General features: G+C 47.2%; 10 protein-coding genes across 10 annotated transcripts; 5 read left to right on the top strand and 5 right to left on the bottom strand.

Annotated features, from left to right (window-relative positions):
* Nucleotides 1–1,729: 1,729 nt before the first annotated feature.
* Nucleotides 1,730–3,575, top strand: LY89DRAFT_561489 (allantoate permease; the record flags this gene model as incomplete). Its single annotated transcript, XM_018208464.1, has 7 exons — nt 1,730–1,921; nt 1,980–2,269; nt 2,318–2,960; nt 3,023–3,109; nt 3,170–3,286; nt 3,337–3,421; nt 3,487–3,575. Coding segments are annotated over 7 exons (1,503 nt in total), but the record flags the coding sequence as incomplete, so codon positions are not given.
* Nucleotides 3,576–4,909: 1,334 nt separating this feature from the next.
* LY89DRAFT_600331 (uncharacterized protein) lies at nt 4,910–6,564 on the top strand (the record flags this gene model as incomplete). Its single annotated transcript, XM_018210153.1, has 2 exons — nt 4,910–5,179; nt 5,326–6,564. 2 exons carry the CDS (start codon nt 4,910–4,912, stop codon nt 6,562–6,564), a joined length of 1,509 nt encoding a protein of 502 aa, XP_018062468.1.
* A 492-nt stretch (nt 6,565–7,056) lies between these two features.
* LY89DRAFT_742408 (uncharacterized protein) lies at nt 7,057–7,526 on the bottom strand (the record flags this gene model as incomplete). The annotated part of the gene is made up of 2 exons (XM_018220821.1): nt 7,057–7,373; nt 7,433–7,526. The coding sequence occupies 2 exons, from the start codon at nt 7,524–7,526 to the stop codon at nt 7,057–7,059; spliced, it is 411 nt and encodes a 136-aa protein (XP_018062469.1).
* A 139-nt stretch (nt 7,527–7,665) lies between these two features.
* LY89DRAFT_350129 (MFS general substrate transporter) lies at nt 7,666–9,852 on the bottom strand. Its single transcript, XM_018206915.1, has 6 exons — nt 9,522–9,852; nt 9,140–9,476; nt 8,833–8,996; nt 8,143–8,754; nt 8,013–8,095; nt 7,666–7,964 (listed from the first exon to the last, which is right to left on the bottom strand). Exons 1-6 carry the CDS (start codon nt 9,702–9,704, stop codon nt 7,805–7,807), a joined length of 1,539 nt encoding a protein of 512 aa, XP_018062470.1. The 5' UTR covers nt 9,705–9,852; the 3' UTR covers nt 7,666–7,804.
* Nucleotides 9,853–10,538, bottom strand: LY89DRAFT_350030 (uncharacterized protein). The gene has a single exon (XM_018206914.1). It carries the CDS (start codon nt 10,365–10,367, stop codon nt 10,002–10,004), a length of 366 nt encoding a protein of 121 aa, XP_018062471.1. The 5' UTR covers nt 10,368–10,538; the 3' UTR covers nt 9,853–10,001.
* Nucleotides 10,539–10,765: 227 nt separating this feature from the next.
* On the top strand, nt 10,766–11,715 carry LY89DRAFT_691392 (uncharacterized protein). The gene has a single exon (XM_018216307.1). The coding sequence runs from the start codon at nt 11,067–11,069 to the stop codon at nt 11,610–11,612; it is 546 nt and encodes a 181-aa protein (XP_018062472.1). The 5' UTR covers nt 10,766–11,066; the 3' UTR covers nt 11,613–11,715.
* Nucleotides 11,716–12,518: 803 nt separating this feature from the next.
* On the top strand, nt 12,519–13,618 carry LY89DRAFT_691394 (uncharacterized protein). The gene has a single exon (XM_018216308.1). The coding sequence runs from the start codon at nt 12,831–12,833 to the stop codon at nt 13,521–13,523; it is 693 nt and encodes a 230-aa protein (XP_018062473.1). The 5' UTR covers nt 12,519–12,830; the 3' UTR covers nt 13,524–13,618.
* Nucleotides 13,619–14,342: 724 nt separating this feature from the next.
* Nucleotides 14,343–17,013, bottom strand: LY89DRAFT_691395 (major facilitator superfamily transporter). Its single transcript, XM_018216309.1, has 5 exons — nt 16,473–17,013; nt 15,648–16,424; nt 15,185–15,556; nt 15,090–15,118; nt 14,343–14,942 (listed from the first exon to the last, which is right to left on the bottom strand). The coding sequence occupies exons 1-5, from the start codon at nt 16,578–16,580 to the stop codon at nt 14,369–14,371; spliced, it is 1,860 nt and encodes a 619-aa protein (XP_018062474.1). The 5' UTR covers nt 16,581–17,013; the 3' UTR covers nt 14,343–14,368.
* Nucleotides 17,014–18,804: 1,791 nt separating this feature from the next.
* Nucleotides 18,805–20,396, bottom strand: LY89DRAFT_789352 (DEAD-domain-containing protein). Its single transcript, XM_018223243.1, has 2 exons — nt 20,172–20,396; nt 18,805–20,119 (listed from the first exon to the last, which is right to left on the bottom strand). The coding sequence occupies exons 1-2, from the start codon at nt 20,382–20,384 to the stop codon at nt 18,851–18,853; spliced, it is 1,482 nt and encodes a 493-aa protein (XP_018062475.1). The 5' UTR covers nt 20,385–20,396; the 3' UTR covers nt 18,805–18,850.
* A 128-nt stretch (nt 20,397–20,524) lies between these two features.
* LY89DRAFT_630641 (Brix-domain-containing protein) lies at nt 20,525–21,998 on the top strand. Its single transcript, XM_018211243.1, has 2 exons — nt 20,525–20,993; nt 21,042–21,998. Exons 1-2 carry the CDS (start codon nt 20,556–20,558, stop codon nt 21,957–21,959), a joined length of 1,356 nt encoding a protein of 451 aa, XP_018062476.1. The 5' UTR covers nt 20,525–20,555; the 3' UTR covers nt 21,960–21,998.
* Nucleotides 21,999–23,882: the final 1,884 nt, after the last annotated feature.

The raw sequence follows: 23,882 nt of genomic DNA on the forward strand, positions 1-23,882 counted from the left end.
GTTGTCTCTCACACTTGTGATATACACGTGATTCACAGGACTGCATTAAATCCTCACTTGAGACTTCCTTCATTGCATGACGCTTGTCTGCTGCACCTAAATTATGTCGCTGTCTAAAGGTTTTGTTGTGTTGCATTGGCGTTGTTTGTTGTTTATCGCACTCCAATTTGCATATCAATTGTCACATGACAGATCAGATCTTGGAGGTTCAAATAGAGTTTCACGCTGACCCTATGGCTCTCGAGGCATTGGAAGAGCTGAAGCGGAACAACTCTCAAGGCATCATTATCGGTTCCTCGGAATCAGATGTGCGGACAAATGTTCTGTTGATTCACGCAGTTTGTTCTGTCACACCAGTCTTACATGCAGCAGGCAGAACACAACACGGTCGCAGAGAAATTGCCTGCTACTGTGCATACGTAACTCCTCTAGAAGCCTGGAGTGAGAGTATCTATATATCAAGACGAACTTAATCTCTTATTATCCTGAGTCTCATCTAAATACTTATTTTCATGCATTATTTTCAGCTTTGGATTTCAGCTTTCCTAGCTATGCAAGTTTCCTATCTGTCGAGTTGTTGTTAGACGGACCTCGAATGTGTCCTACAGACGGACAGATCCTGACGCATATTTTCTAACCATCAAGTGAAATGGGCATTGGTAGGCAGCATGTTGAGGATGCAGAGGATGTAAGGGGCGACGTGTGGGAAAAGCCCGTACATCTCAACATTCATAGTACGTACTCTTTGGGAGTCCCACCAGATGCAAGAAGTGGACGGCGGCTGATAACTAATGCTGAAGCCTCGTAACTCTTCCACCACAACCCATCTCTCACTTCAAGCCTCACTCAAGTATTCAGACCGAGAGCTCCGAGCCGTACGATGTTCTGGACGCAATGGTGTGAAATGGCTGTTGGTCCAACAAAGTTGGCAAGCAGCTACTCTATCGCGCAATAGATAAGGGTAATTCGTCATGCAGATCCTTGAAAATCGAGCCAGCTGATACCAAACAAACTCCCAACTGGGATCACAATACTCTGTCAATTCCGCCAGTTTGAAGTACTGTCTGCTAAACCAAAGCTTTGGGTCCGAAGTCTAGGTTCTGCTTCCTGAACCGAAGTTATTGCTTTTCGAAGTCTGCCGTCTTTGAAGACTTGCCAAGAGCTATGTAGCTTTTCAGGACGACTCGGATTGACCGACGTGCAAGCTAGGATGTGGACATCCTGGTTGACGAACAATTATCATCGGCTCAGTGTGGGGTGTTTCTTGATCTTTGCCGGCAATGAGCCTCTTCTTTTGCAGAGAATCTGGAATCGAATGTCAAAGGCGAATTCCATGGTTGAGGCAAATATCCATAAGAGCAGCGCAAACCTCAATTCGCGTCTTCCTTCATCACATTTGATTGAATTTGTCTCCCGCCATTGTTCGTTTCTTATCGATCTTATCGAGGAAAGTAGACGAATTGTTGCGCAGAATTGCGTCAAGCGGGACAAGCGGGGCAATGATTGGCTTCCATAAACAATTGGACAAAACCACAACTTCAAGGTTTTAAGAACATTCGACGCACCATGTGGTGGACCTGATGGCAAGGAAAGCGGGGTTCGCAATTGACTAGTCAATTGACGTGATTACCGGTGGCAATGAGGATATATTTTGTTGTCGGGGGTATAAACATGTCTGCGGCTGTCAAAACCCAATCCCCGTATCCGTGCAGCCAAACAACAATTTACCATGGGAAACACCAAGGAGGAGATGAATCCCTACAGCCTGGATACGGAGGTTGGACCCAGTGACTCTCGAGAGCAGCTGATCGTGAAGCCCATTCACACATGGAAAGGTTACATTTGGGACACCTGGGAACTGCCCAAAAACCAACGTTGGCTTTTGTTCAAGCTGGACGCTTTCGTGCTGACATTTGCATCGGTCAGTGACCGGGCAGTTCTTCGAGATATAATCACCTGACTGACATATTCCACCTCAGATTGGTTACTTTCTCAAGAACATCGACCTGTCAAATGTTAATAATGCCTTCCTTAGCGGTATGGAGGAAGACCTGTCGATGTATGGCAACCAGCTCGTAACTAGCACATCCATTTATACAGTTGGATATGTTATTGGGCAGATCCCATCAAATTTGCTGCTGACCCGAGTGTCTCCACGCTGGGTTATACCTGCGCTCGAAGTGGGCTGGGGATTGGCTACAATCTGCACATCGACGGTGAAGTCCTACCAAGCGCTTTACGCATTACGCTTCCTTGTTGGCCTTTTTGAGTAAGTTTCACTGGTGAGCTACTAATTATCAAACTGACATCTATACAGATCCGGTTTCTATCCTGGCATCCACTATCTCCTTGGATCATGGTATACCCCGCAGGAGATTGGCAAACGTGCAATGATCTTCTGGCTGGCAGGCTCTATGGGCACACTATTCAGCGGATTCCTGCAAGCAGCAGCTTACACCAATCTGGATGGCGTGGATGGGCATTCTGGTTGGAGATGGCTCTTCATTATCGACGGCATCATCACTCTGCCTCTGGCCGTTGCCGGTTTCTTGTTCTTCCCTAATCTACCACAGAGCGGCAAGAAGACGTGGTGGATAACGGAGACGGAGCATGAGCTCTCTGTCAGTCGGATGAAGGCCATTGGACGAGCCGGCACTGAGCCTTGGACCAAGGCTAAGGCTAAGAGGATCTTGCTAAGCTGGCACACGTACCTCCTTCCGTTGCTATATGTCGTCTGGAACAATGGTAGTCCACAACCTGCTATGGGATATTGGCTGAAGAGTTTCAACAAAAAGCCTGCTCCTGTTCCAGGTAGGACTTTCACGGTAGCACAAATCAACGATCTACCGCTTCCGACGACTGGTATCTTCATTGTTATGGCTTTCGTCTGGGCATGGCTTTCTGATGGACCTCTTCGCGGAGCAAGATACCCTTTCATCTATGCAGGAGCGGTCATGACCGTGAGTTCTGATATCCTCGTGCATTCTGTGGGCCACCTGCTGAACAGTCCTCTGCTGCATAGCTCGTGTTCAGTATCGTAATGCGGCAGATGCCCCTCTACTCCGATATTCATGGCCGCATGATAGTCTATTGGCTCAGTCAACTCGGTGTAAGTCTACTTTTCTCACTCATCCCGAAGACGTGGCTGCTGACTCAAGTTCACATACAGATGGGCGCAGGTCCGCTTATTTTGAGCTGGATCAATGAAATTTGCTCGGCCGACACAGAGAAGAGAGCTCTCCTTGTAGCAATGGGCAACGACCTCGCATACGTCGTGCAAGCTGTCGTAAGCTTTCCCTTATCTTCTCGACCTCGATCAACGCTGATTTGTCCTAGGCACCCAATTTTGTGTGGAAGACGACAGACTTCCCAGCTGCTAAGAAAGGCTATCTCTGGTCTATCATCCTGCAAGTCCTACTGGGTAAGTGTTCTCCAGCTGTTTAGAGACTTTGGGAATGGTATGCTGACGGAGATTTTCGGCTTAAGTCGGAGTTACGGCGACGATTCAGCTTCTTCTTTGGCGAGACAGACGAAGTGCAGCACGAAACCCCTCTGAACTCTCTCTGCATACATCTCGAGACAGCGATCTTGATAGCCCAGCGCTGCAGCCTGGCGAATTTGATGAGAAGAAGGCCATTCGCAGTGAGGCTACCCCGGTGAACTAAACTAGAAGGTCGTCCGTCGTGTTTCAGATGCTTCTCTCCCTTTCTAGTATATCGCAATCTAGCGGGAGGATAGAAGTCGGACATCAACAGTGACTTTCAAATACCACCGAACTCTGTACTTCTAATACACCTTCCCGATTATGTAGCACTGTTATCCAGTACATTCCTGTCTAGTCGGATCTTCATTGCCAAGCATGTGCTAAACGGCAATGCCGTTTTCTAGCTGCAAGTGCCGAGGCGGATTCAACGTCGTATGATCAAAACCTCATCCCGTGCGCCTCGCCTATATCAACCACATCTAAATTTATGTCTAATCTCAATGCGGTAGGTCGCGACTACTGACTCAGATAACAAGATTTCATCGACATCAGGTCATTTTTGCTTGTATCATAGTTACCCCTCTCAATTATTCTGCTCTTCAAACCTGCGCCTCAAATCTGCTTCTCAAATCTGCTCGTCCTTCAGCTCTTTGACTTCTATAACCTTGCAATACTTCTGTCTATTATAATAATGACCTAAGCGGGCTCAATTAGGTAGTCTTCTGATCGTAAATTAGGCCTATAGCGGTTCGGGTCGGGCCCGCCTATGATCCCGTCAGCATTTGCTTAGCAGCCATGTGGCAATGCAGCATGCGCAATCGGTCCTTCGTCGCCGAGAAGTTGAAACTTGAGAGGGCTGTATGCTTTACTCAGACGAATCATTGGGGGCAGTTCGTAAATCCTCTTCCTTCCCCTATGAATAATACTTTGGTATACGTGCCTTATCAGTTGCGGATCTTTCCTATACGAGGTATCTGTACATCGAAAATTCGCTGCTTAGCCATGTGTCCTTCTTTATCAGATTGCTCCTTCCTTCAAACGTTATCTGATCGACCTCAGCTGCCTATGATGCTTTGTTCTTATCTACATGACCTCACTCAGCCTGTGAAGGAAAGAGCAGTCTCACGTGATGTTGGAGTCAGACTTAAATGCAGCATAAAGGCACCAAAAGCCACGAAAGGGGCACGAAAAAGGCACAGAGTTCTAAACGAAATCTTTCACTCCATAGGCTAGTCCGTCTAGTGGGGTTGCATGTTTGACGCGTCTCGAGTCATACGAGTTCACCTTAAATTTCACCTTAAGTTTAACTGTGTTTAACGCACAACGTCGTGTATCAAAACCTACTCTCCCTTATCGAACGTCCTACTTCGGTATCTCAAGATGTCTACAGAAAGCATCACCGAGGGTAGCGTAGTTGAACCTACGATGCAACCTTTGGACCACAAAGCTTCAACAAGCACAATTACTACCACCACGTCTTCTTCAACAGACCTTGCAACTGAGAAGGACCACAAGAGTTCGACGAGCACGATCGTCGTCACCACTACCACCTGCTCTTCATCAGATCTTGAGCTTGAAAAGGCGCCTCTTCAAATTACCCATGTTCTTCCCGCAGAGAAACTTGACCAGAGGCCCTTTCGTCAACTGAGACACGTCATTTTCACGGTCTACCGACGCCTCTTCACATTTGTCATTGTACGTGAAAGTTTTTCGTATTCATCCTAAGGGTTGAGGAGTTTGGGATTCTCTTCCAGAGCTGCTCGTCAAATATGTTTCAACTCTTCGAATGAGCTCCTAGGCTCCCAGACCTCTATCAAAAGTAACTACTGATCTTCTTATAGATTGCCAACATCGTCGCTCTGATAATAGTTGACATTCGACCGCGAGATACCAAGTTCTACTTCAAAGCCATCTCAAGTGCCGCTTCAGCGAACCTCTTCCTCTGCGTCGCGATTCGACAGGATTACATTATCAACATCCTGTTTGATGTCTTCGCTGCCACCCCCAAGAGTGCACCATTGCGTTTCCGTCGCATTCTCACAAAAGTCTTTGAGTTCGGAGGTGTCCACACAAGTGCTGGGATCTGCTCTACCGCGTGGTTCATCCGTCTTGCCATCTTCTTGACCCTCAGCTTCGAAAATGGCAGCCTTCGCGACGTCCCGATCCTCGCGTTGACATATGTACTCTTACTTCTGTTCTCTGGCATCGTCATCTTCGCCCATCCAAAGATGCGCAGCAAAACTCACAACACGTTTGAGCGAATGCACCGTTTTGGGGGCTGGCTGTGTAGCGTCACGTTCTGGACCTTGATAGTACTCACAGCTCGGGTCATGGCTGATCTTCCCGGCTCCAAACAGTCCACCATCGAAGTACTCATTCATCTCCCCTCATTCTGGTTGTTGTCAATCAACACGATTCATACTATCGTGCCCTGGCTACGCCTTCGCAAGCTCGAGGCTACACCAGAAAAACTCTCGGATCACGCCTTGCGGCTGCATCTCAAGGCAAACATAGGCGGTTTCTACACTGTTCGTATCTCTGACAGTCCGCTCAGCGAGTGGCATTCATTCGCATGCTTCATCGACTCGAAGCCAGTCAATGGAAGTACGAATTCCGTTGTCATCTCACGTGCCGGAGACTGGACTTCCAAGACAATTGCTGAGCCGAAGTCATACTATTGGATCCGAGGTCTACCAACACGAGGAGTGCTGTACATGTCTTTGACATTTCGAAGTGTGGTTGTCGTTACCACCGGAAGTGGTATTGGACCATGTCTCAATCTCCTCTCAATGCATGCTTCGACTCGTCCCGCTTGCCGAGTCTTGTGGTCGACACCAAAACCGCTTGCAACATTTGGGCAGGAGATTTGTGATGATGTAAAGGAATGTGACCCAGCGGCAGTGATCTGGGATACGAAGAAGTTTGGACGACCGGATATGGTTGGTTTGACGTGGCAATTACTGAAGGAGTCTCAGGCCGAAGCGGTTTTTGTTGTTAGTAACCCGAAAGTTACGAAGATGGTTGTTTATGCAATGGAGAGCAGAGGTGTAGCAGCGTATGGTCCCATTTTTGATTCTTGATATTTGCTGGATCTACAGATTGGGGCGTCTATTGCTGGTGGGGAGCTTTGTTTTTAAGTACCTAGATATCTTGTTGTGGTGTTGGGGAGTTTCCAGATGGACTGTGTGGGCAATATCATGATTCATGAATCATTCATCAATTCAAGTAGATTTCAGTATCCTTGCAATTGAATCAAATTACTTCAATGGCTGGCCTTGAGCAAGATGAAAGTATTGACATTCTTTTCCAATTTATGGAACACCTCAATTATTATATCTCAGACCCCCATACACCATGAAAGATGTCTCGCATGATCCGCATCAAGAACACTAATTAATAATACACCACCATCACACAACGTAGCTGACCCCGAATCAGCCACTCATTCCATCCCAGCATCACCAATCCTCCAGCCCAGCAAACTTTCATACGCACTATAACTCGTCAAAACCCTACAACATCACCACGTCGTCAGCCCTCTCGCTTCTCTCCTCACTCGGTCAGGTTTACACTCACAATTCCAAAAACCCCAACAGCGAAATCGGGAACGCCAACACACACGGCCCGGCATAAGCCTTAAAACAACTCTTCCCCAGACACCTCATCAGCATCGAAATCGCAGTAAATACCCACGCGACCCATAACACCATCTCGAAAATAAAGATGATAAGGTTCTGTCTCGCGCCGAGACGGTTGGTGGATAGTGTTTCGAGGAGGATGAAAAGGGAGATGAGGGGAGCCAGGACGCCGAAGACGAAGACGGCCAGGAGGAAGTTGATGTAGTTGGGGGAGGTGAAGGCGTTGTAGTTGTCCAGGGTGTCTTCGTGGACTGGTGGTGGGGTTAGTGAGAGGACAGGGGGTAGGGAGGTAGGGGAGAAGGGGAGGTACAGGATGTTACGAGGGAGATTCCTGCGAGGGCGATTGAGATTTGGGCGGTTCGGACCATGAAGGACCAGACTTGGGGGCCGTCGAGGTTGGGCATTTTGATGTTTGCTTTGAGGACCTCGAGAAACTTCTTTCAAGTTGTTGGATATCTTTTCTGAGTATTGTGATTCTGCTCGGCTTGCTGGGTTGCTGGATATCATATGCATTTGCGAGATTTTATGCGTGAGGTCTGACAACCATGATTCAGACTAAGGTGGTGATTGTGTACTCAAAAGTTGATGTTGATTCACGGTGTGGCAAACACCGTTCAAGAGTTGGCGACTTTACTGACTGTGTCGATTTTGTAGCAAACTCTCTTGTCATACTCCCCCACCCTCAAAGATCATTATGAAAGGTTGGTGGTGATTGCCACGGCAAGGCTCTCCACTTCGCGCCATATATCCGCAAAGCAAACATTGGAAGTACGGCAACGACACTGATCATCGAGAACACCAACCAAGCATACTCGACCGAAATTCTGTTGGCGAGCGGAATGCTATTGCTGTTAGTTTGACTTCGAGACTCAAAAGATCGGCATCCCTACGCATAGAACGCAATCGCAGATGAGAACACTTGACGAAAAACATTCAGAATAGTCGAAACTTCCGCACTCTGCGGTTTATAGCACTACTTATACTCAGCTCTATGCTTCTTGTCAATTGAGGGAGACTTACATCAGTACAATAAGCATAAACGACCGTCGTCGCAACCTGCAGCCCAAAACTGGCAATGCCCATCCCAAACGCGGATCCTACCCAACTCGCAGTCTTATAATACGTCAAGCAGACACCCTGAATGATGACTCCGACAGGAGTCAAGAGTGCCAACCAAAGAGCATCCAATCTCGCCTCCGGCTTCCGCATCCCTCCATGCTTCTTTGCATAGCGATAAACCATGAAATCAGTCACCCAACCAGCATTGCACTCTCCTATCAACCCTCCAATAATCAGAGGAATAGACAGCAGAAGACCAGTCTGCTCGGTGTTAAAGTGATAGAGTTTAGCGAATAGCTGGGCCCCGGTTGCGCCAAAGATTATGGTTCCGTAGCCGAAACAGATCATATAGTAGATTCCTGGTATGAGGATGGGGATGTATTTTAGCATGTAGAACGGACGGAAGAAATCTGCTGAGCTTAGTTTTCTGTCCTTGAGGATGCTGCGTTTGAAGAGGAGGAGGTCGAGGTAAGTCTTTTGTGGTTGGTGGGGTGTGGGGAGGCTTTGGCGGGAGTAGAGGGTTTCGGGTAGACAGAAGAGAGTTATTACGAAGGTCCCGAGTTGGACGTATCCCTAAGTTGTCAGTCGAATGAAATGACTAAGACACTGAATGTAAAGAAATATTGAATAAATGAAAGAAGTTCAGCTCACGGGAATCGAAAAACAGTATTTCCAGCCCAGACGCTGAGCAATATACCCTCCGACTAGAGGCGAGAGGTGAGGTCCATTGGTCAATGCGAAAGTGTATACTCCCATGTATAAACCTCTCTGATGCATGAAAAACAAGTCGCAAATCGTAGCTCCCCCAATAGCCACTCCATGAAGTCAGCGCGTGCTTTTGTTCAAGTATCGGAAACCGAATCTCAGGGAGAGAGATGAAAATAGTTGAGGAGCCCAATCATGACATGTGTGATAGGAGGTGAGAAGAAGAATTGGGAGAAGGTATTGTTACCCGTACATCCAGCAGCGACGCCTGTGACTGCTCGCGTGATCATGATTCCTGCCCACGTCGTACAATGAGCCGCGACAATGTTCATGACTCCCGAGATCAGATTTCCGATCAGATAAATAGGTCTGCGACCATATATATTGGAGAAGGGTGTGAAAAGAAGTGGTCCGACACCAGCAAAGACGATGTACATCGTTAATGTATAGGATGCTTCGAGGGTCGTGATGTGAAATGCTTTGCCTAGGGGAACGAATGCGGGGTTGATGACTGCGCAACTCATTGGTCCCAAAGCTGCGAGCCAGCTGATCTGGATGCAAATGAATAGTTTAATGCTTGGAGACCAGTTCTGCTGCAGTTAGAAAATGCGATTTAAAGATATGGTTAGGGGTACCAAAGGATCATCTCGGTGGGATGATGGTTGAGGAACAAGTGGAAGGCCATGTTTGTCGACTTTCACCTCGATCGCAGTTTCTCCTCCTAAACTCTCCTCGTCCTTAGCTTCACTGACATTGACAGGTGCGCCTAGACCGTTCAACGTCTCTTCTTTCTCATTGATGGGATCCATGCCGTTCATAACATGTTACAGAACTTCGAGACAAAATGTATGTCCAGCCCGGCAGTAGGAGATATATATGATTTTCATGACCTATTAGGAGAGTTTGCGGATAAATTCGCATTCGTTCTATTTCGCATGCCAATGCTTGTCCATACATACATCAATAGATCCACCACAGGAAGGCATGTTGTATGACCCAATCACAGCGACCCACCGGCAGTTGAAGACTCCTCCCGCGGATCGCCAAAAACCACTTGTGTCGTCTCCAAGCTTCTTTTGTGGTTTAGGAAAAGATGAATTTAATTAAAATAAGAACTATCTTCTGCGGAAAGAAAAGGCATACCGTACTAGAAACAAGAGCAAAAACATAATGCAAAAGGCGAGAGAAGAAAATGAATTCGGCATGCAAGACTGGGATGATTTAAGCTTACCAGAAGTGGGGCAATCACTGCTTGCAGCAACCCCAGCTAGATCTTGCAGATACCACTGGAAATTATCCATGATTCGTCGCTGGTATATTGAGTTCTGCAAGAAGCAGTAGACATTCGGCATAAGATACACTCTCGTCACCGAGAAGAGGATTAAGCTTTTCATCGGATATCGTGAACCAATGTTATTGTTACCAGGCTGCGCAAACCTCTTAGTGATTGTGCACCTCGAAGTGGTCCGTTGGACAGACATCTTGTTCGATATTTCCTATTTGATACAGGAATAGAAAGGCGCAATGATGCCGGATTAGAAATAGAAGGGTGACAGGTGATTGATATAAAAATTATGGTAAGCTTGTGTCGATTGCTTCCATCCGTCGCAAGAGATTACTCAAAAGGGTTGTCTTTAAGTACTTTGTAAAAGAGAGTAGCAGACCGATCTTTCACTGCGCTGCGCCTCGCACACCAATCGTCCCCTAATTTCGGCCACACCCGTCCCGTCCCCCTAAATGCCTTCGCTTAACGCACCTCACGCGCGTTGACTTCATCATACCGCGCAAACTCCAGCACGCTGCCATGGAATCTCGGCACTTAGGGATAATGAAACTCTTGGCATACATCATCCGGGGATATCAAAGTATGGGAATCTCCTCGTATTCCATTCTAGCGGGTGCAACATCGAGCGGCCGACAGATGGAAGAGCCTCATCTGACTTCTCGAATACGAGTTGCGCTTCGCAGATCTCTGCGATGATCAGACGCAATGTGGTAAGGTTGCGAGGGATGCTGTGGTTTTCGTTTATCCGTACGAGCAAGAACATTGAGGTGACGATGATCGCAAAACATATATGAACACAGAGGACTTCCTCTTATTCAAGAGGACATAAGCAACAAGCTTTGAGGGTTTAAACAAGCATTCTCAACTTCTCTACATCTTCAAATTAGCGTTCAAGATGGTCTTCATCCGCAACATCGCCCTCGCGGCAACAACTCTCCTGGGCCTCACCTCCGCCGCTCCCGCTCTCTCCGCCCGCCAAGCATCAGTCAACAACACGCAAGAATTCTACATCAAACTCGTCGTCACCGACGGCCCAACAACCTACCAAGAATGGGCTCTCGAGGCCTACCACACCGGCGCTGGTCTCGCCGACCCCGTCTTCACCAACACAACGGGCTCCAAAGCCTTCCTGAACGGCACGAACCTCCAGTTCGACCTGAACGGGTATACATTGGGAGCCAGCGCCAATGCGGGTGATACCAACTATGCGAGATGGGAGCCGGTGACGATCGGGTCCGGGTATGGGACTGGAGGATGGCTGAATAATGGTAGTGCGGGCATTGTGCAGGATAATGAGGAGTTTGATGGGTGGTTGGTTTGTGAGTGGTATCATGGGTTGAATGCGCCGCAGCTGTTTCAGTGGATCAAGGGGTTTGATGCTCCTACGGATGTTTTCCCTTCGAGTTGTTCGAGGGTTATTTTGTTGCCGGAGTATATTTGAGTGTAGAATGGAGATGGTTCGGGAAAGAGGAGTGTGAAGGGCACGATATATAATAGTAATGTTTGAAAATTATAGTCACATATCGAGAACAATTGATTCCTGGAACATGTCTAATTCCTGCTAGAAGCATCATCCCAATCGATGAATGTAAAGCCAAACTATACCTATGACAATTTGCTCTGTATTCTGTATGAAAATTCTGGTCATGGGCGCAAGTAGTTTCCGTCGATGACTTCAGACGAACTTAACTCCAAGGGTACCCCACGCGCTCGCTCGCTAATGACGCCAAGAAACTCGGAGACAGAGACTGACGGGGATATCCTTGATTGTCACCTGTTAGTTGTATATCCATGACTTGCAGCTTAGGTAAGATGTAGATATAAGTAAACAGCATTCGTTCATGGACTCCTAGGGATCGCAACGAAACCCGGAGCCCAAATCCAGATCCTTAACCACGTGATGAGCGCCATCACTTTCGCCCCTTCTCCGCATTTCACGAAGGGATTCCTGATGCGCAAGTGACCGTTTCTACATCTGGTAAAGAACCAACATGTAAAATAAGATCGGCGGGTATTGCCTAAAGTTGCATGCCAGTGCCAACTTTTGAAGCATAAGCAGGGACCAATACCCGCTTTGGGACCCCTGTACCCACTCCGTCATCCCCCACAATCCAAATATACAGGTATTTGACGCATCGAGATTGAAAATGCCATCCAATCCTTCGAGCTTTAAGTTGCTTATAAAAAGATGATCGAATTGCTTTGAGCTCGACACAAATTATCAACTTTCTGAAACATTTATTCTCGAAACAAAAAGAAGTCGTCAACAATAATGTCCAATAAGTATATTTACCCCGTCAAGGCTCTGCTTAAACATCAATGCTAACAGAATTCTTGCAGCACAAACCAAGCAAAAAAAGACGTAGAAGAAGAGCCGGAAGAAACTGAGGAGGAGCTAGTTGAGCAATCCGAAGTTGAGACCGAAGCTGAACCTCAAGAGGAGGATGAAACGTCGTCAGCCAAAACCTCCGTCGAGGATGAAGCACCAAAGCCAGCAGCTCAGAAAGAGACAGCCCACTCAAACCCCAAGTCAAATGGCGAGGCAAAGACGCCCGTGAAAAACGGGAATGCCAAACGTCAAGAAGAGGAGGTCGAACGTGAAGATCAAAGCGGATCCGACACTGAACTGGAAGTTCAATCAAAAGAACAACCATCCATCATGAAACGAAACGTACAACAATCTGAGGCTCCATCCGAGGCCGAACAATCCGAGGTCGAGCCCGAGCCTGAACCGGTAAAACAACAACCAAAGAGAAACGGTAACGTCAGAACTCAACAGCAAGAGCCAGCGGATGACACCGAACCTGAACCCGAGCCACAAAGACAGCAACAAAAGAGAAACGGCGACGTCAAGACCCAACAGCGAGAACCAGCGGCCGACACCGAGCCCGAGCCGGAGCAACAACAACAACAGCCAACCAGAAACGGCAACGTTAAAACCCAGCAGCGAGAAGAGCCAGCCGAGAACAACACCATGCAACAATACCAACCTCAACCCGAGACCGAAAACGGCCTCGTCAAGCACGAACCAGAACAGAGACAAGTCCAAACTCAACCGAGGCCCAAACAGAAGCGACAACGACAGCCTCAACAGCAATTCAACTACGAGCCTGAGCCTGAGCCTGAGCAGCCACTTGTACAGCAGCAACAGCCAGAGCGAGAGCAACAAAACGGTTCCCGTGGTGAGGGATACAGGAAATCGGCGGTTCGAGAGTCTCGGATTCAAGACCGGCCAACGCCGAGCAGTGGTGCGTCGGACAGTGCGCTGAAGATTAAGATTGAGCTTGATTTGGAGGTTGAGGTTGATTTGTATGCGAGGGTTAAGGGAGACGTTACGATTGGATTGATGTAATTGGTGCTTTGTGTTAATAGCTCAAATTGGGGATTGCTCAGATGTAGGATATTCGGATGAAGACTATTTTGGGAACGGACCTGTCTTGAAGCACTTGAACGCTGTAATATAATGCAGATATTGGAAGTTTGAAGTAAATCGAGCATTTTGAACCATCGTCAGTGGTCTATGCAAAAATCAAGCTTGTGGCATTCAAAGGGGTACTTCGTATGACTGGACTGCTGCAGCGCGAGTAAACAGTAACAAAATCGAAACATTGATAACAATATGCGTCCGGAAAGTGTCCGACAATATGATGAAAGCTTGCGATCCAATCAATAAATTTCTCCGTTCAAATGTCTTGCGAAAAAGGGAGCAGACAATCAATGCAACATCTGGAGCGGCACTCGGATATCATCTGACCGTCCAGTAATTTCGATCTCGTGGATGAAGATATATCTTGATGAACGTGCCAAAAAAGAAAAGTAGAAGAGTGGATTGAGATGGCTTCGAGAAGTCAAGGGTGTGTCGATAGGCCGTGAGCGTGTGCGTGTAGTGGGTGTCTGATTAGTCAGCCGGTCCTTGCAGATGCATACCTCGTTCAAACTTCCAATGTCCAAACCATAAATGATCTCTCGAAACGATTAGGACTTTGAGATTCTCGCTCCAACATTATTAACTGCAGAAGCAGGGCGCTCTTCTGATGAATGCAATTTCACGGCTTGATTATTGGCAGAAGCATCAAAGGCAGCGTTGAGTGAGGATCTATCCATTATTACACTGTTTTGTCTAGTTCTAATTATTATTGTGTAGCACGATTCTCAATCTCCCTGTCGCGCCGTCCCATCTCCCGCACATATTCGAACTTATGAGACAGCAAATGTACTCTTCGACCTCAACCACGCACCATACCTCCAGAGGTAGAACATACCAAAAACTCCAAGACACGACATGCCTGCCAACAGACTGACTCCTCCACCAACACCCAAGTTGATGAACATTGGTCTCGAGAACAGGACACAAGCCGCTGCAAAGAGAGACCGCGACAGATCATTGGCAGCAAACAACGAAGCTGCATACTTGGGGTACGACAATGGCAGATAGACGAATACACATTGAAAGATGAAGAAGTTGGCAACCACCAAGATCGCAACTCCAATCAGGCTGACAATCCAATGCACGCCGTGTCGAGCAGTCCAGCCGAACATGAAGTACCCCATCGGTAACAGGATGACACCAAAAAGAGCGGGTACAAGACGATGTTCGGGCGCACGCAGGCCATTCTTCTTGATATCTGGGATCAGATACTTGAACTGATAGATGTTGAAGCTTGAGACGCCAATCACACATGCGATGCCAATGGTCAGGAAGCAGAGCCCGGTTTCGCCAAGATTGAAGTGATATATAGGCGGATATACTAGCGGGAACACTTCGAAGAAGCTATAAACAAGTCAGTTTACACTTCCGACAAGAATGTAGGGGCCAAAGAGCTCATCCAGGAAGTGAGATATATCTTCTTTGATGTGCAGTTCCTGAAGATCTCGTCCCCTAGAATGAATTCAGGACAGAAGCAAGATTCTGACATACGAGTAATAAATCCCATAGGTGAGTGATGTCTAGCATCATGTCAGCACTTCTGCGCTATAAATTATTGGGTCATACCGAGCGGCATAAAGAATTACATAAATGTTTGTGAAAGCCACAGCGGGATCCTTAATCATGATCTCAGTGGGTTTGATAAGCGCATCCAGAAGGATTTCAGAAACACTCAGATGTGCTTGGTCGATTTCACTCTTCGATTTGATGTTTGTTTTTCCGGTGAGCAACCGAAGTCGCTGTGCTCTTCGTCGGAGGATGTTGTCTGCGGACGTTTCTGGGTATGCGAAGAGAAAGACGACGAGGATAGGGCCTGTCAGCCAGACGATCTCCCAAAGACCCCAGCGCCAACCTTTGGCTTGGACAGCAAACCCAGCTATGAGCGGACCAATAGCTGGACCCCAGAAACAGGCCGCTGTCCATGCTGAAAGGTAGACAGGGAGCAAGAGGAGGGAGTACTGCGTCAGGTCAGCATGCATCCTAGACCATATTTCGAGGCTAAGAAGGTTCTCTTCACTTCTCCAGTCTTCGGACGAATGGAAATCTTACCATGTCTCCAACGCTGGCGCCCCCATTTGCAAGACATGGACTTCCAAAGAAGCCAGTCAAGAACCTCAATACCAGCAAACCAGCATAATTGTCAACGACGGCAGTCGGGATTGATAGGATGACGAAGAGAAAGAACGTCGGAATGTAGACCCAATTTCTCCCAATCGACGCGATTTCACTCAGCGGCGCCCAGATCAATGGACCAACTCCGTAGCCTACCACATAGATTGCAAGGCCAAGAGCAGCGGGCGTTGCTCCAACATGGAACTTTTCCATCACGCCCTGTTCCCCAGGAACATACATACTCGATGCTCCATACACGCTTAGCGAGTACGCGCACAACTGCAGAAGTACCAATCCTTTCTTCGATGCGGCCCAGTTCTGTGGGTTTGCAGGGTCATCCGTGGTATACCAATCGACGAGAATAGTACCGTCTGCAGTCTTGGTAGGTGCAATGGCGATGGACTTCGTCTTCTCTGCTGAAAGACCTTCTTCGACATCGAAACGCTCCCGAGTGTAGGGCCGGGTCGATGTTCTGCTTAGCACTGAATGTATCTCTGAGCCGCGGGTTCGAGTATGAGTGACTTCATTGTCAGGATGAGTGATTATGGATGCCATGTGGAATGGAGTCGGATCTTCGATGTCTTCATCTTTGTCGTTGTCGTCATCTTCAGAGCCTTTTTCGTTGTCTTGTTGCTGGTTCTGGTCAGGAGACTCAGACTCTACTGCCTTTTCTTCGGGTTCTGTTGGCTTTTCTTCTTGTGCTAGTAAAGCTTCCTACGTCCTGTTAGTCCTATCGAACAGCCTGGAAATTTTAGACCGTACCAGTGGAGCCCAATGAAATCCTTCTTTCTCCTCGGGATAGAGTAGGACTTTGTTCTTGGTGACATATCTCAATATCTGGCCTACGGCTGATTCTCGTAGCAAGTCCATTGCTTCTGAATTGGACGGCGATAATTTACGCTTGCCAAAATTTTCTGAAGCCTAAATCTGCCAGAATTCCAACGTTGAATATTTGAGGTGTACAGCGTCAAGAACATCGGGACTGGAGTACCCTTCTCATGTTTATATAACCTTCACATTCGACGCTTGTCCAACTACGTCTGTCCGTCTTTGTCAGTGGCCTAGACTTCATAATGTGTTTTAACTTCTGACTGTCGATTACTATCCAACTGCACTTTCCGCTTCGGGAAATTCTGCCCTGAAGCTACATGTCTACTCAGCAACGGCTGCGCCCACAGCAAGCCTGATTAGGTATGATGCTGACACATCAGTAATGTTTGTCATTCATCCAACATATCACATCTTTCGTTTCGCATTCTCCTTCATGGATTCGCACAGATCTTCACATGTCGGCCTTAGCTAGTATGAAGGATATTGATAGGCAACAAGGCCAAGAGTCCCGGCAATGCTTTATGAGCAATATCCAAGCGTCGATTCACGTGCGATTAATAATCTGAGATGACTCTATTCTTTGCACCTTGAGATTGGTTGTTTGTTGTTACTACCTTAACTCCGATATCATCACTAAGCATAGCCTATTCCTAATGCCGAAATTCGTGACATGTTCTTACACGGGAACATAAGCACCTTCCACGCTTTTGGTACCCCCAGCCGGGCTGATTATAGAACTGCCCGGACGGGCTTGACGTGATTGGGTGCGGACAATGAAAATTATCAATCTCACTGCAAGGATGCGAAGAGCGGTACTGCACCAGCTGGAAAGAACTCCGCGGGCGGAAGTCCGTTCTCCTGGGAAGATTTCAGCCCTATTACTTGGAAACTGCGGGATCCGTGTCGGGGTCACCATGTGAAGACAATCTTTACTACTCCGAAATGTAGTTGTCATTCTTTATATACAGGCGCCGAGGTGCATCTTCAGAAAACCCAAATCCCAAAGCTAATACGGGTGCATAAGGAAGCATGGACGAGTACTTTTCGCTCTCTCGATTACTGTTGAGAACGAGTATTTCATGGCATACGCAGCGAGACACTCATATCCCCCTTCAATGGAATATCCGTGAGATAGCCACAAAGTTTTACGAATGCTCCGATAGTCCGCACCCGCTCTCGAAGCTCCAAGTCGTTGCCAACAATGCACGCGGATTTCGATAGCCATTTCTTCGAGGCTATTCCCACGACCTAAACTTCGCACTCGATGATGTTGATGAATATGTATCCAGATTTGAAGTATGCATACAAGGACCGAGTTCCAACGAACTCGAGAATACCACTGCCTCAAGAGACATTGTCTTCTGGGAAGATATCGAAGAAAGCTACTTTGCAGGTCTCTGCCGGAGAAGAATGAGATGCCTCGAAGACTAGCTCCTTAATGTGAGCTCGCCGATCATGTATTGGTCTTCGTCAATGGAACCGGTCTTGGATTTGTATATTCCCGTTTGCAATGGCTTTTCCGGTGAGTGAAAGATCGAGGTTTAAGGAATAGGAAACCCGTCAGCTACTGATACAGCTACCTCTGCTTCCTTGAGCTCGTCGTCTAGGACAAGAAGATCTTGGTTATTGGTATCAAAAACTCGACCTTGGTGTGTGGATGATGCTCCTTAAATCCTCCATAAGATTTCGAGAGGTGATGGGAGGATCTGTTTTCTCTGTCATATAGCAGATAGTGACTGGGTCAAATGAGTGATCTCGTTCTTGGTGTTTGTTGTCTGGGTCTACGAGGTCTTGTCACAACGCGTAGAGCTTCTTGTATACAGTCTAGTTGATGTGCCGCATCATTCTTGACTTGAAAAGGCTAGATATAATATCTTTAGTACTTAACATCTTAAGGTTAGGTGCCGGGTCCTTGGTACTAGCCAAGGCATTTCCAGCAAACTGGTTCACATGCAGAGTTTGTATTGAAGCCATGAACAATGGCTAATTAGGCAAAACATTCAGCGCTTGTGGCAGAGGACTTGGATGGTATTCGAAATGTTTCTACAAGAAAAGGGACTCTCACACAGAAGTGCAACTCACTGGAGTCAATTTTTCGGGGTTCAGCGGGGTGCAAAGCACCGCAGACAAAATCACGCACAAATTCCGAATCCGTGTCCTCTGCTTGTCAGTAGTGCTGAATACCTGCATCTGCACTTACATTCCGTGGGAGGAAAATTAGCAAAAGAATCGAGCATGGCACTTAGAACTGGAAGATTTGTTACAAAATCAATTGGCTGATTTAAGTATACCCACATATGAACTCAACATCAACCTTCTTCCCTATCCATTTCGTCCCGACCTCTCTTTTTGTCACCTGGTTTCGGTCTTCTGCCTTTCAATACCGCCCCCTTCTTTCCCCGATCCTCGTGCAAGTTCTTCATCTCATTTCTCGCATGCCGTTGAGCCTCTTCCACCCTAGCCTTGAACACCAGAACCTCATCCTTCTCTGTCTTATACTCCTTCAGCTCCATTTTCAGCGCCGCCTCTGTTCTCTTGAAAATCTCGACATCATATTGCGTAACAAGACTAATAGCATGTCCAGCCTTGCCGGCTCTTGCTGTTCGTCCAACGCGATGAATATAGGTCTTGCTATCAGGTGGTAAGTCGTAATTAAGCACCACGTCGACAGATGGGATGTCGAGACCACGAGCTGCAACATCAGTTGCCACAAGGATCTCCCGCGAGCCAGCTCTGAACTTATTCAGCGCTCCCAGACGCGCGGACTGACTGAGCTGGCCGTGCAATGGAATCGCGCCAAAGCCAAGCGATCGTAGGAGGATGGCAATCCGCTGCGTCTCGTTGACTGTTCTAGTGAAGACAATTGCCGAACGTCCAGCAAATTCGTTTAGAAGAAAGACCAGGTAGGTATCTTTGTGAATGAGAGGTATGAAGACGTAGTTCTGAAGCAAGGTCGAGACCGTTTGATACTTGCTGCTACTGACGCTGACTCGAAGTGGGTCTTTCAAACTTGCTCTCTGCAGACTTTCAACCTTGGAACTGATTGTTGCAGAGAAGAGGTAAGTCTTGCGCTCTCGTGGAAGGACCTTCAAAATCTTGTCGAGAATGGGTCCAAAGTCAAGATCCAGCAATCTATCAGCCTCGTCCATGACCAGGTATTTCAACGATCGTAAAGAGAATCCCTTTGTGTTCTCTAGATGGTCCAACAGTCGTCCAGGTGTAGCCACAATAATATGAGGTTTCTTGCCAAGCGCAATGGCTTGCGGAACCATATCCATTCCACCAACAATAACTGCACATCGTACAGATATTAATGCGCCCAATGCCTCGAAGGCTTGCGATATTTGGTACGCCAACTCACGGGTCGGCGCAAGGACGAGTCCGAAGAGAGCTTGGGGCTTGTCGAGCAGAGCTTGGAGAATTGGAAGCGCAAATGCCGCTGTCTTTCCACTACCAGTCTCTGCCAGACCTATGAGATCTCGACCTTTGAGTGCGAGGGGTATCGATTGTGCTTGAATTGGAGTCGGGGCTTTGTATCCCAAAGCCGTACATGCATCGCAAAGAGAGTCGATGATGCCCTAGATGCAATACGTGAGCTGAGGCACATACAGAGTTCTAAGTTCCTCATACCAAGTCTTTGAATGATTTCGTCGCCTCTGGTTCTCCCTCTACTTCTGCTGCCACTTCCGAACCCTCGGGCTGTGGCTGGACATTCTCTTGCTCGGGTTCTGGCGACGAAGGTTCTGACACAACTTCCTTAAAAATATGTTTCGTCTTCTTCTTACTTGGAGCTAAGCTCTTTGGCTGGTCCTCGTCGACCTTGCGTCTCTTGATGGGCAACATTGTCGTTCGTGAGTGTGGAGCAATCGAAAAAATGGCGGATGTTCGACGAAGTTAAAAAATTTTTTTATCTTATCGAAACTTGGGTTATGATTGGCTGCGCAAAAGCTTCCCCAAGAAATATTTCTGCATCGATTCTTCAACACCATCACACAATCACAGAACTGCGGAATCATGGCACGAAGACGAACGAAGAAGCGCACGCATGTAGGCGCCAGCAATGGACCTACAGGAAAGGCAGTTCCTACCAGCAAAGCTTCAAACTCGCCCAAGAGCATGGTGATCCGAATTGGAGCTGGAGAAGTCGGACCCAGTGTGAGCCAGCTTGTGAAAGATGTGCGATCGATGATGGAGCCTGACACTGCTTCGAGATTGAAAGAGAGAAGAGCGAATAGATTGAGGGATTATGTTACTATGGCAGGACCACTGGGTGTGAGCCATCTCATGCTATTCTCGAGATCAGATTCAGGGAATACAAACATGAGACTTGCGATTACCCCTCGAGGACCGACATTACATTTCAATGTGGAGAGCTATTCTTTGTGCAAGGATATTCGGAAAGCATTGAAGCATCCAAAGGGTGGTGGAAAAGAATACCTGAGTCCTCCATTGGTAAGTCTCTTGCCACAACTAACTCGAGCTCATTGCTAATAATCACAGCTTGTCATGAACAATTTCACCTCTCCAGCCTCCGAAGCAGAATCCAACCAAAACATACCCAAACACCTCGAATCCCTCGTCACAACCATTTTCCAATCTCTATTTCCTCCAATATCCCCTCAAACCACACCACTATCCTCAATCCGCAGAGTTATGCTTCTCAATCGCGAGCCAACCAAGGAGAACGACGGAACATATACCCTGAACCTCAGACATTACGCCATCACAACAAAAGCCACCGGCCTCTCGAAACCCTTACGCAGACTAAACGCTGCGGAAAAGATACTGAATTCTCAGAAGTCAGGGAAGAGCAGGAAGGGCGGCGTTCCAAATCTGGGCAAGATGGAAGATATTGCTGATTATATGATCGGTGGTGATGGGGAAGGTTACATGACAGACGCTACGAGTGGCAGTGAGGTAGATACAGATGCTGAAGTGGAAGTTGTAGAGTCCCGAGCGAAGAAAATCTTGTCGAAGCGTCAGAAAGACCGGACTAGGGAGGCCAAGAGCAAAAGTGGCAGAAGTGGTGTTGAGAAGCGAGCTGTGAAGTTAGTGGAGCTTGGACCTAGGATGAAGCTGCGTATGACCAAGGTCGAAGAAGGCGTGTGTAATGGAAAGATCATGTGGCATGAGTATATTCACAAGACGAAGGAGGAAGTTAAGGAGTTGGACAAGAAGTGGGAACAGAGAAGGCAAGAGAAAGAAGCTAGGAAGAAAATTCAGAAAGAGAATGTCGAGAAAAAGAAGAAAGCCAAAGGAGTTGGTGCAAAAGCTGATGCCGAGGATGAGGACGATGAGATGGACGTGGATGAGTGGGATAGCGAAGGCTTGGAAGGTGATGGGGAGATGGAGTTGAACGAGGAGATGGAGGATCGTGGAGAGTGGGAAGATGAGGAGGAAGAGATAGCTGCTGGTTGATAGTCTTATAGCTTCCGAATAGAATTTTCACATGCAATCATCTAGTTTTATTGCCGCCTCTTCGGATTGTCTATTGTCAGTTGACTTGTCGATACGGCTGTATACTTACAAGTTCGCTCTCTGAATCCGCTAAATTACCTTGCCTCTCCACCCGATTCATCTGACAGAGCAATGGGCACGACCATATTGTCAGCTGTGGGATACAAAAAGGGACATGATCCAGCATTGTTTCTTAGCCTTCGCTTGTTTGCCGAGCCGCGCGCAACAAGCTCAAGAGGAAGGAGGCCACGAAAAACTGATGGCACTCCGAAGTGTAGGCCAATTTAGCTATGGAGGCCGTCCAGAATAGAAGTAGTTGAGTGATTATTCCAAACTTAAAAATAAATAATATAATTGAATAAATAGTCTTATTGCGTCTTGAATGCTTGGTATTGCAGCTGAATGACCTCTTCAAAATCCCAGCATCAGTTACGAAAAGTTGATGTTGTTCCAATATGGCAAGTTTTACACTCAAGAACAATACATTAGAATAGCGTAAGCGTGGCCCTATTGAGGGTAAAGAATGCATAGAGGAGGTATAAGAACTCGCTTGGCTTCAAGTCCGATAAAAAAGCTGCAGCAAAAAGATCATAGAGCCCAGAGACAAAACAAACCCTCCTCGCTTCCGAAGAAGCGAGGAGGGGAGACAAACCCCAATGAAGGGATTTGATCTTTGATTTTATTAACCTAAATGTTTCCCTCGTGGGATCCCTCGAGGGCGACGGAAAATGTGGGCACGCATCTTTTTGACGCTACGCTAATGCTTCACCTTTTCAACCATTAGTAAATGTTTAGTTAGATTGGAATTTTGTACTTACACTTCGTATGGCGATATTGGGCCACCAGCGCACCCCTGGCCTCCACACAGGGACGGAAGCTAAAAATTCTTATTTAAGTTTATAAGGAATACGGAGAACGCGGCATAAAGTGGCAGGACTACAGGGCATTTGAGCACAAAGTGCCCTGTAGTGCCCTATGAGAAGCCTCCAGAGTGCTGAAAAGCCCTACAAGTGTAGGCATAAAGCCCTATAAGACACTGGATTTGGCTCGCAAGGGGTGCCACACCATTTTTCGTGTCAGTGCTCAAAGTTACAAGGTCTAGCTCGCTTCAAGGCATCCTCATAGCCTATGAACGCTACGATTCAAGCATATGGTTGCTCTGCGAGCGCTGTGCCTCACTAAAAACCCTTGGAAAGTGTGACACCCCTAGTGCAGATCTTATTTTCACAATTCAGCGTGCTACAAGCATCTCAGCCTGAAGATACAAGGCATTTCAGGGAGCTAAAGAGAAATTTAAATACATTCTGTGCTCAAATGCCCTGTAGTCCTGCCACTTTATGCCGCGTTCTCCGTAAACAGTTCAAAGCTAATTGAACGCGACCGAAGATAACCCGCCAGCTTTTTTGTACAATCCTCTCGGCATTTACTACGTCACCTTCAATTTTGTCTTCGCTGCGTTGCTCTCTTATCAATTATGAAGGGACATACTATAGAGCCCGCAAATCTAAACACAACCATCTTTCCGGCCATCGTCAAGCCAGAATTGCTATAGATAAGCCTCGGGCCCCCGACCCTCTTTGAGATGGATTATTTTAAGCCTTTTATTGACAATACGACATCCTCGACTATAATCTGATCTGAAGAAGCATTGAGCTTCATGTCATGGTTCTTCGAGAGACTCTAAGCAAGACTCGTGCAATGTCATTCAGCCAAAGTGTACATGTGCTTACCGAAGTCATATGAAAACATACCAAATATGTCTATACTCAAAGACAATTCACAATGAAACCTGCTGCAATTGTTCTAATTTCTAGATACTCAGTTGGATGATGGATGTCCGTTGACAGTTAGACTCGCTAATACTAGCGTGCATGAGTGCTTGAG

This window comes from Mollisia scopiformis, assembly GCF_001500285.1.
Source record: "Mollisia scopiformis unplaced genomic scaffold LY89scaffold_34, whole genome shotgun sequence".
NCBI classification, from domain to species: domain Eukaryota; kingdom Fungi; phylum Ascomycota; class Leotiomycetes; order Helotiales; family Mollisiaceae; genus Mollisia; species Mollisia scopiformis.

What these genes read in the sequence shown, in the direction of transcription:
- LY89DRAFT_350030 (XM_018206914.1), bottom strand. Translation starts at nt 10,367, where the DNA reads ATGTCTGTCCAACGGACCACTTCGAGGTGCACAATCACTAAGAGGTTT.
- LY89DRAFT_789352 (XM_018223243.1), bottom strand. Translation starts at nt 20,384, where the DNA reads ATGTTGCCCATCAAGAGACGCAAGGTCGACGAGGACCAGCCAAAGAGC. An exon ending in CGAAATCATTCAAAGACTTG is followed by an intron (nt 20,120 to 20,171) that starts GTATGAGGAACT and finishes TATTGCATCTAG; the next exon opens with GGCATCATCGACTCTCTTTG.
- LY89DRAFT_691392 (XM_018216307.1), top strand. Translation starts at nt 11,067, where the DNA reads ATGGTCTTCATCCGCAACATCGCCCTCGCGGCAACAACTCTCCTGGGC.
- LY89DRAFT_350129 (XM_018206915.1), bottom strand. Translation starts at nt 9,704, where the DNA reads ATGAACGGCATGGATCCCATCAATGAGAAAGAAGAGACGTTGAACGGT. An exon ending in CCCACCGAGATGATCCTTTG is followed by an intron (nt 9,477 to 9,521) that starts GTACCCCTAACC and finishes TAACTGCAGCAG; the next exon opens with AACTGGTCTCCAAGCATTAA. An exon ending in AATACTGTTTTTCGATTCCC is followed by an intron (nt 8,755 to 8,832) that starts GTGAGCTGAACT and finishes CTGACAACTTAG; the next exon opens with GGATACGTCCAACTCGGGAC.
- LY89DRAFT_691395 (XM_018216309.1), bottom strand. Translation starts at nt 16,580, where the DNA reads ATGGACTTGCTACGAGAATCAGCCGTAGGCCAGATATTGAGATATGTC. An exon ending in GATTTCATTGGGCTCCACTG is followed by an intron (nt 16,425 to 16,472) that starts GTACGGTCTAAA and finishes AACAGGACGTAG; the next exon opens with GAAGCTTTACTAGCACAAGA. An exon ending in TGGCTTTCACAAACATTTAT is followed by an intron (nt 15,119 to 15,184) that starts GTAATTCTTTAT and finishes ACATGATGCTAG; the next exon opens with ACATCACTCACCTATGGGAT.
- LY89DRAFT_691394 (XM_018216308.1), top strand. Translation starts at nt 12,831, where the DNA reads ATGAAACGAAACGTACAACAATCTGAGGCTCCATCCGAGGCCGAACAA.
- LY89DRAFT_630641 (XM_018211243.1), top strand. Translation starts at nt 20,556, where the DNA reads ATGGCACGAAGACGAACGAAGAAGCGCACGCATGTAGGCGCCAGCAAT. An exon ending in AATACCTGAGTCCTCCATTG is followed by an intron (nt 20,994 to 21,041) that starts GTAAGTCTCTTG and finishes TAATAATCACAG; the next exon opens with CTTGTCATGAACAATTTCAC.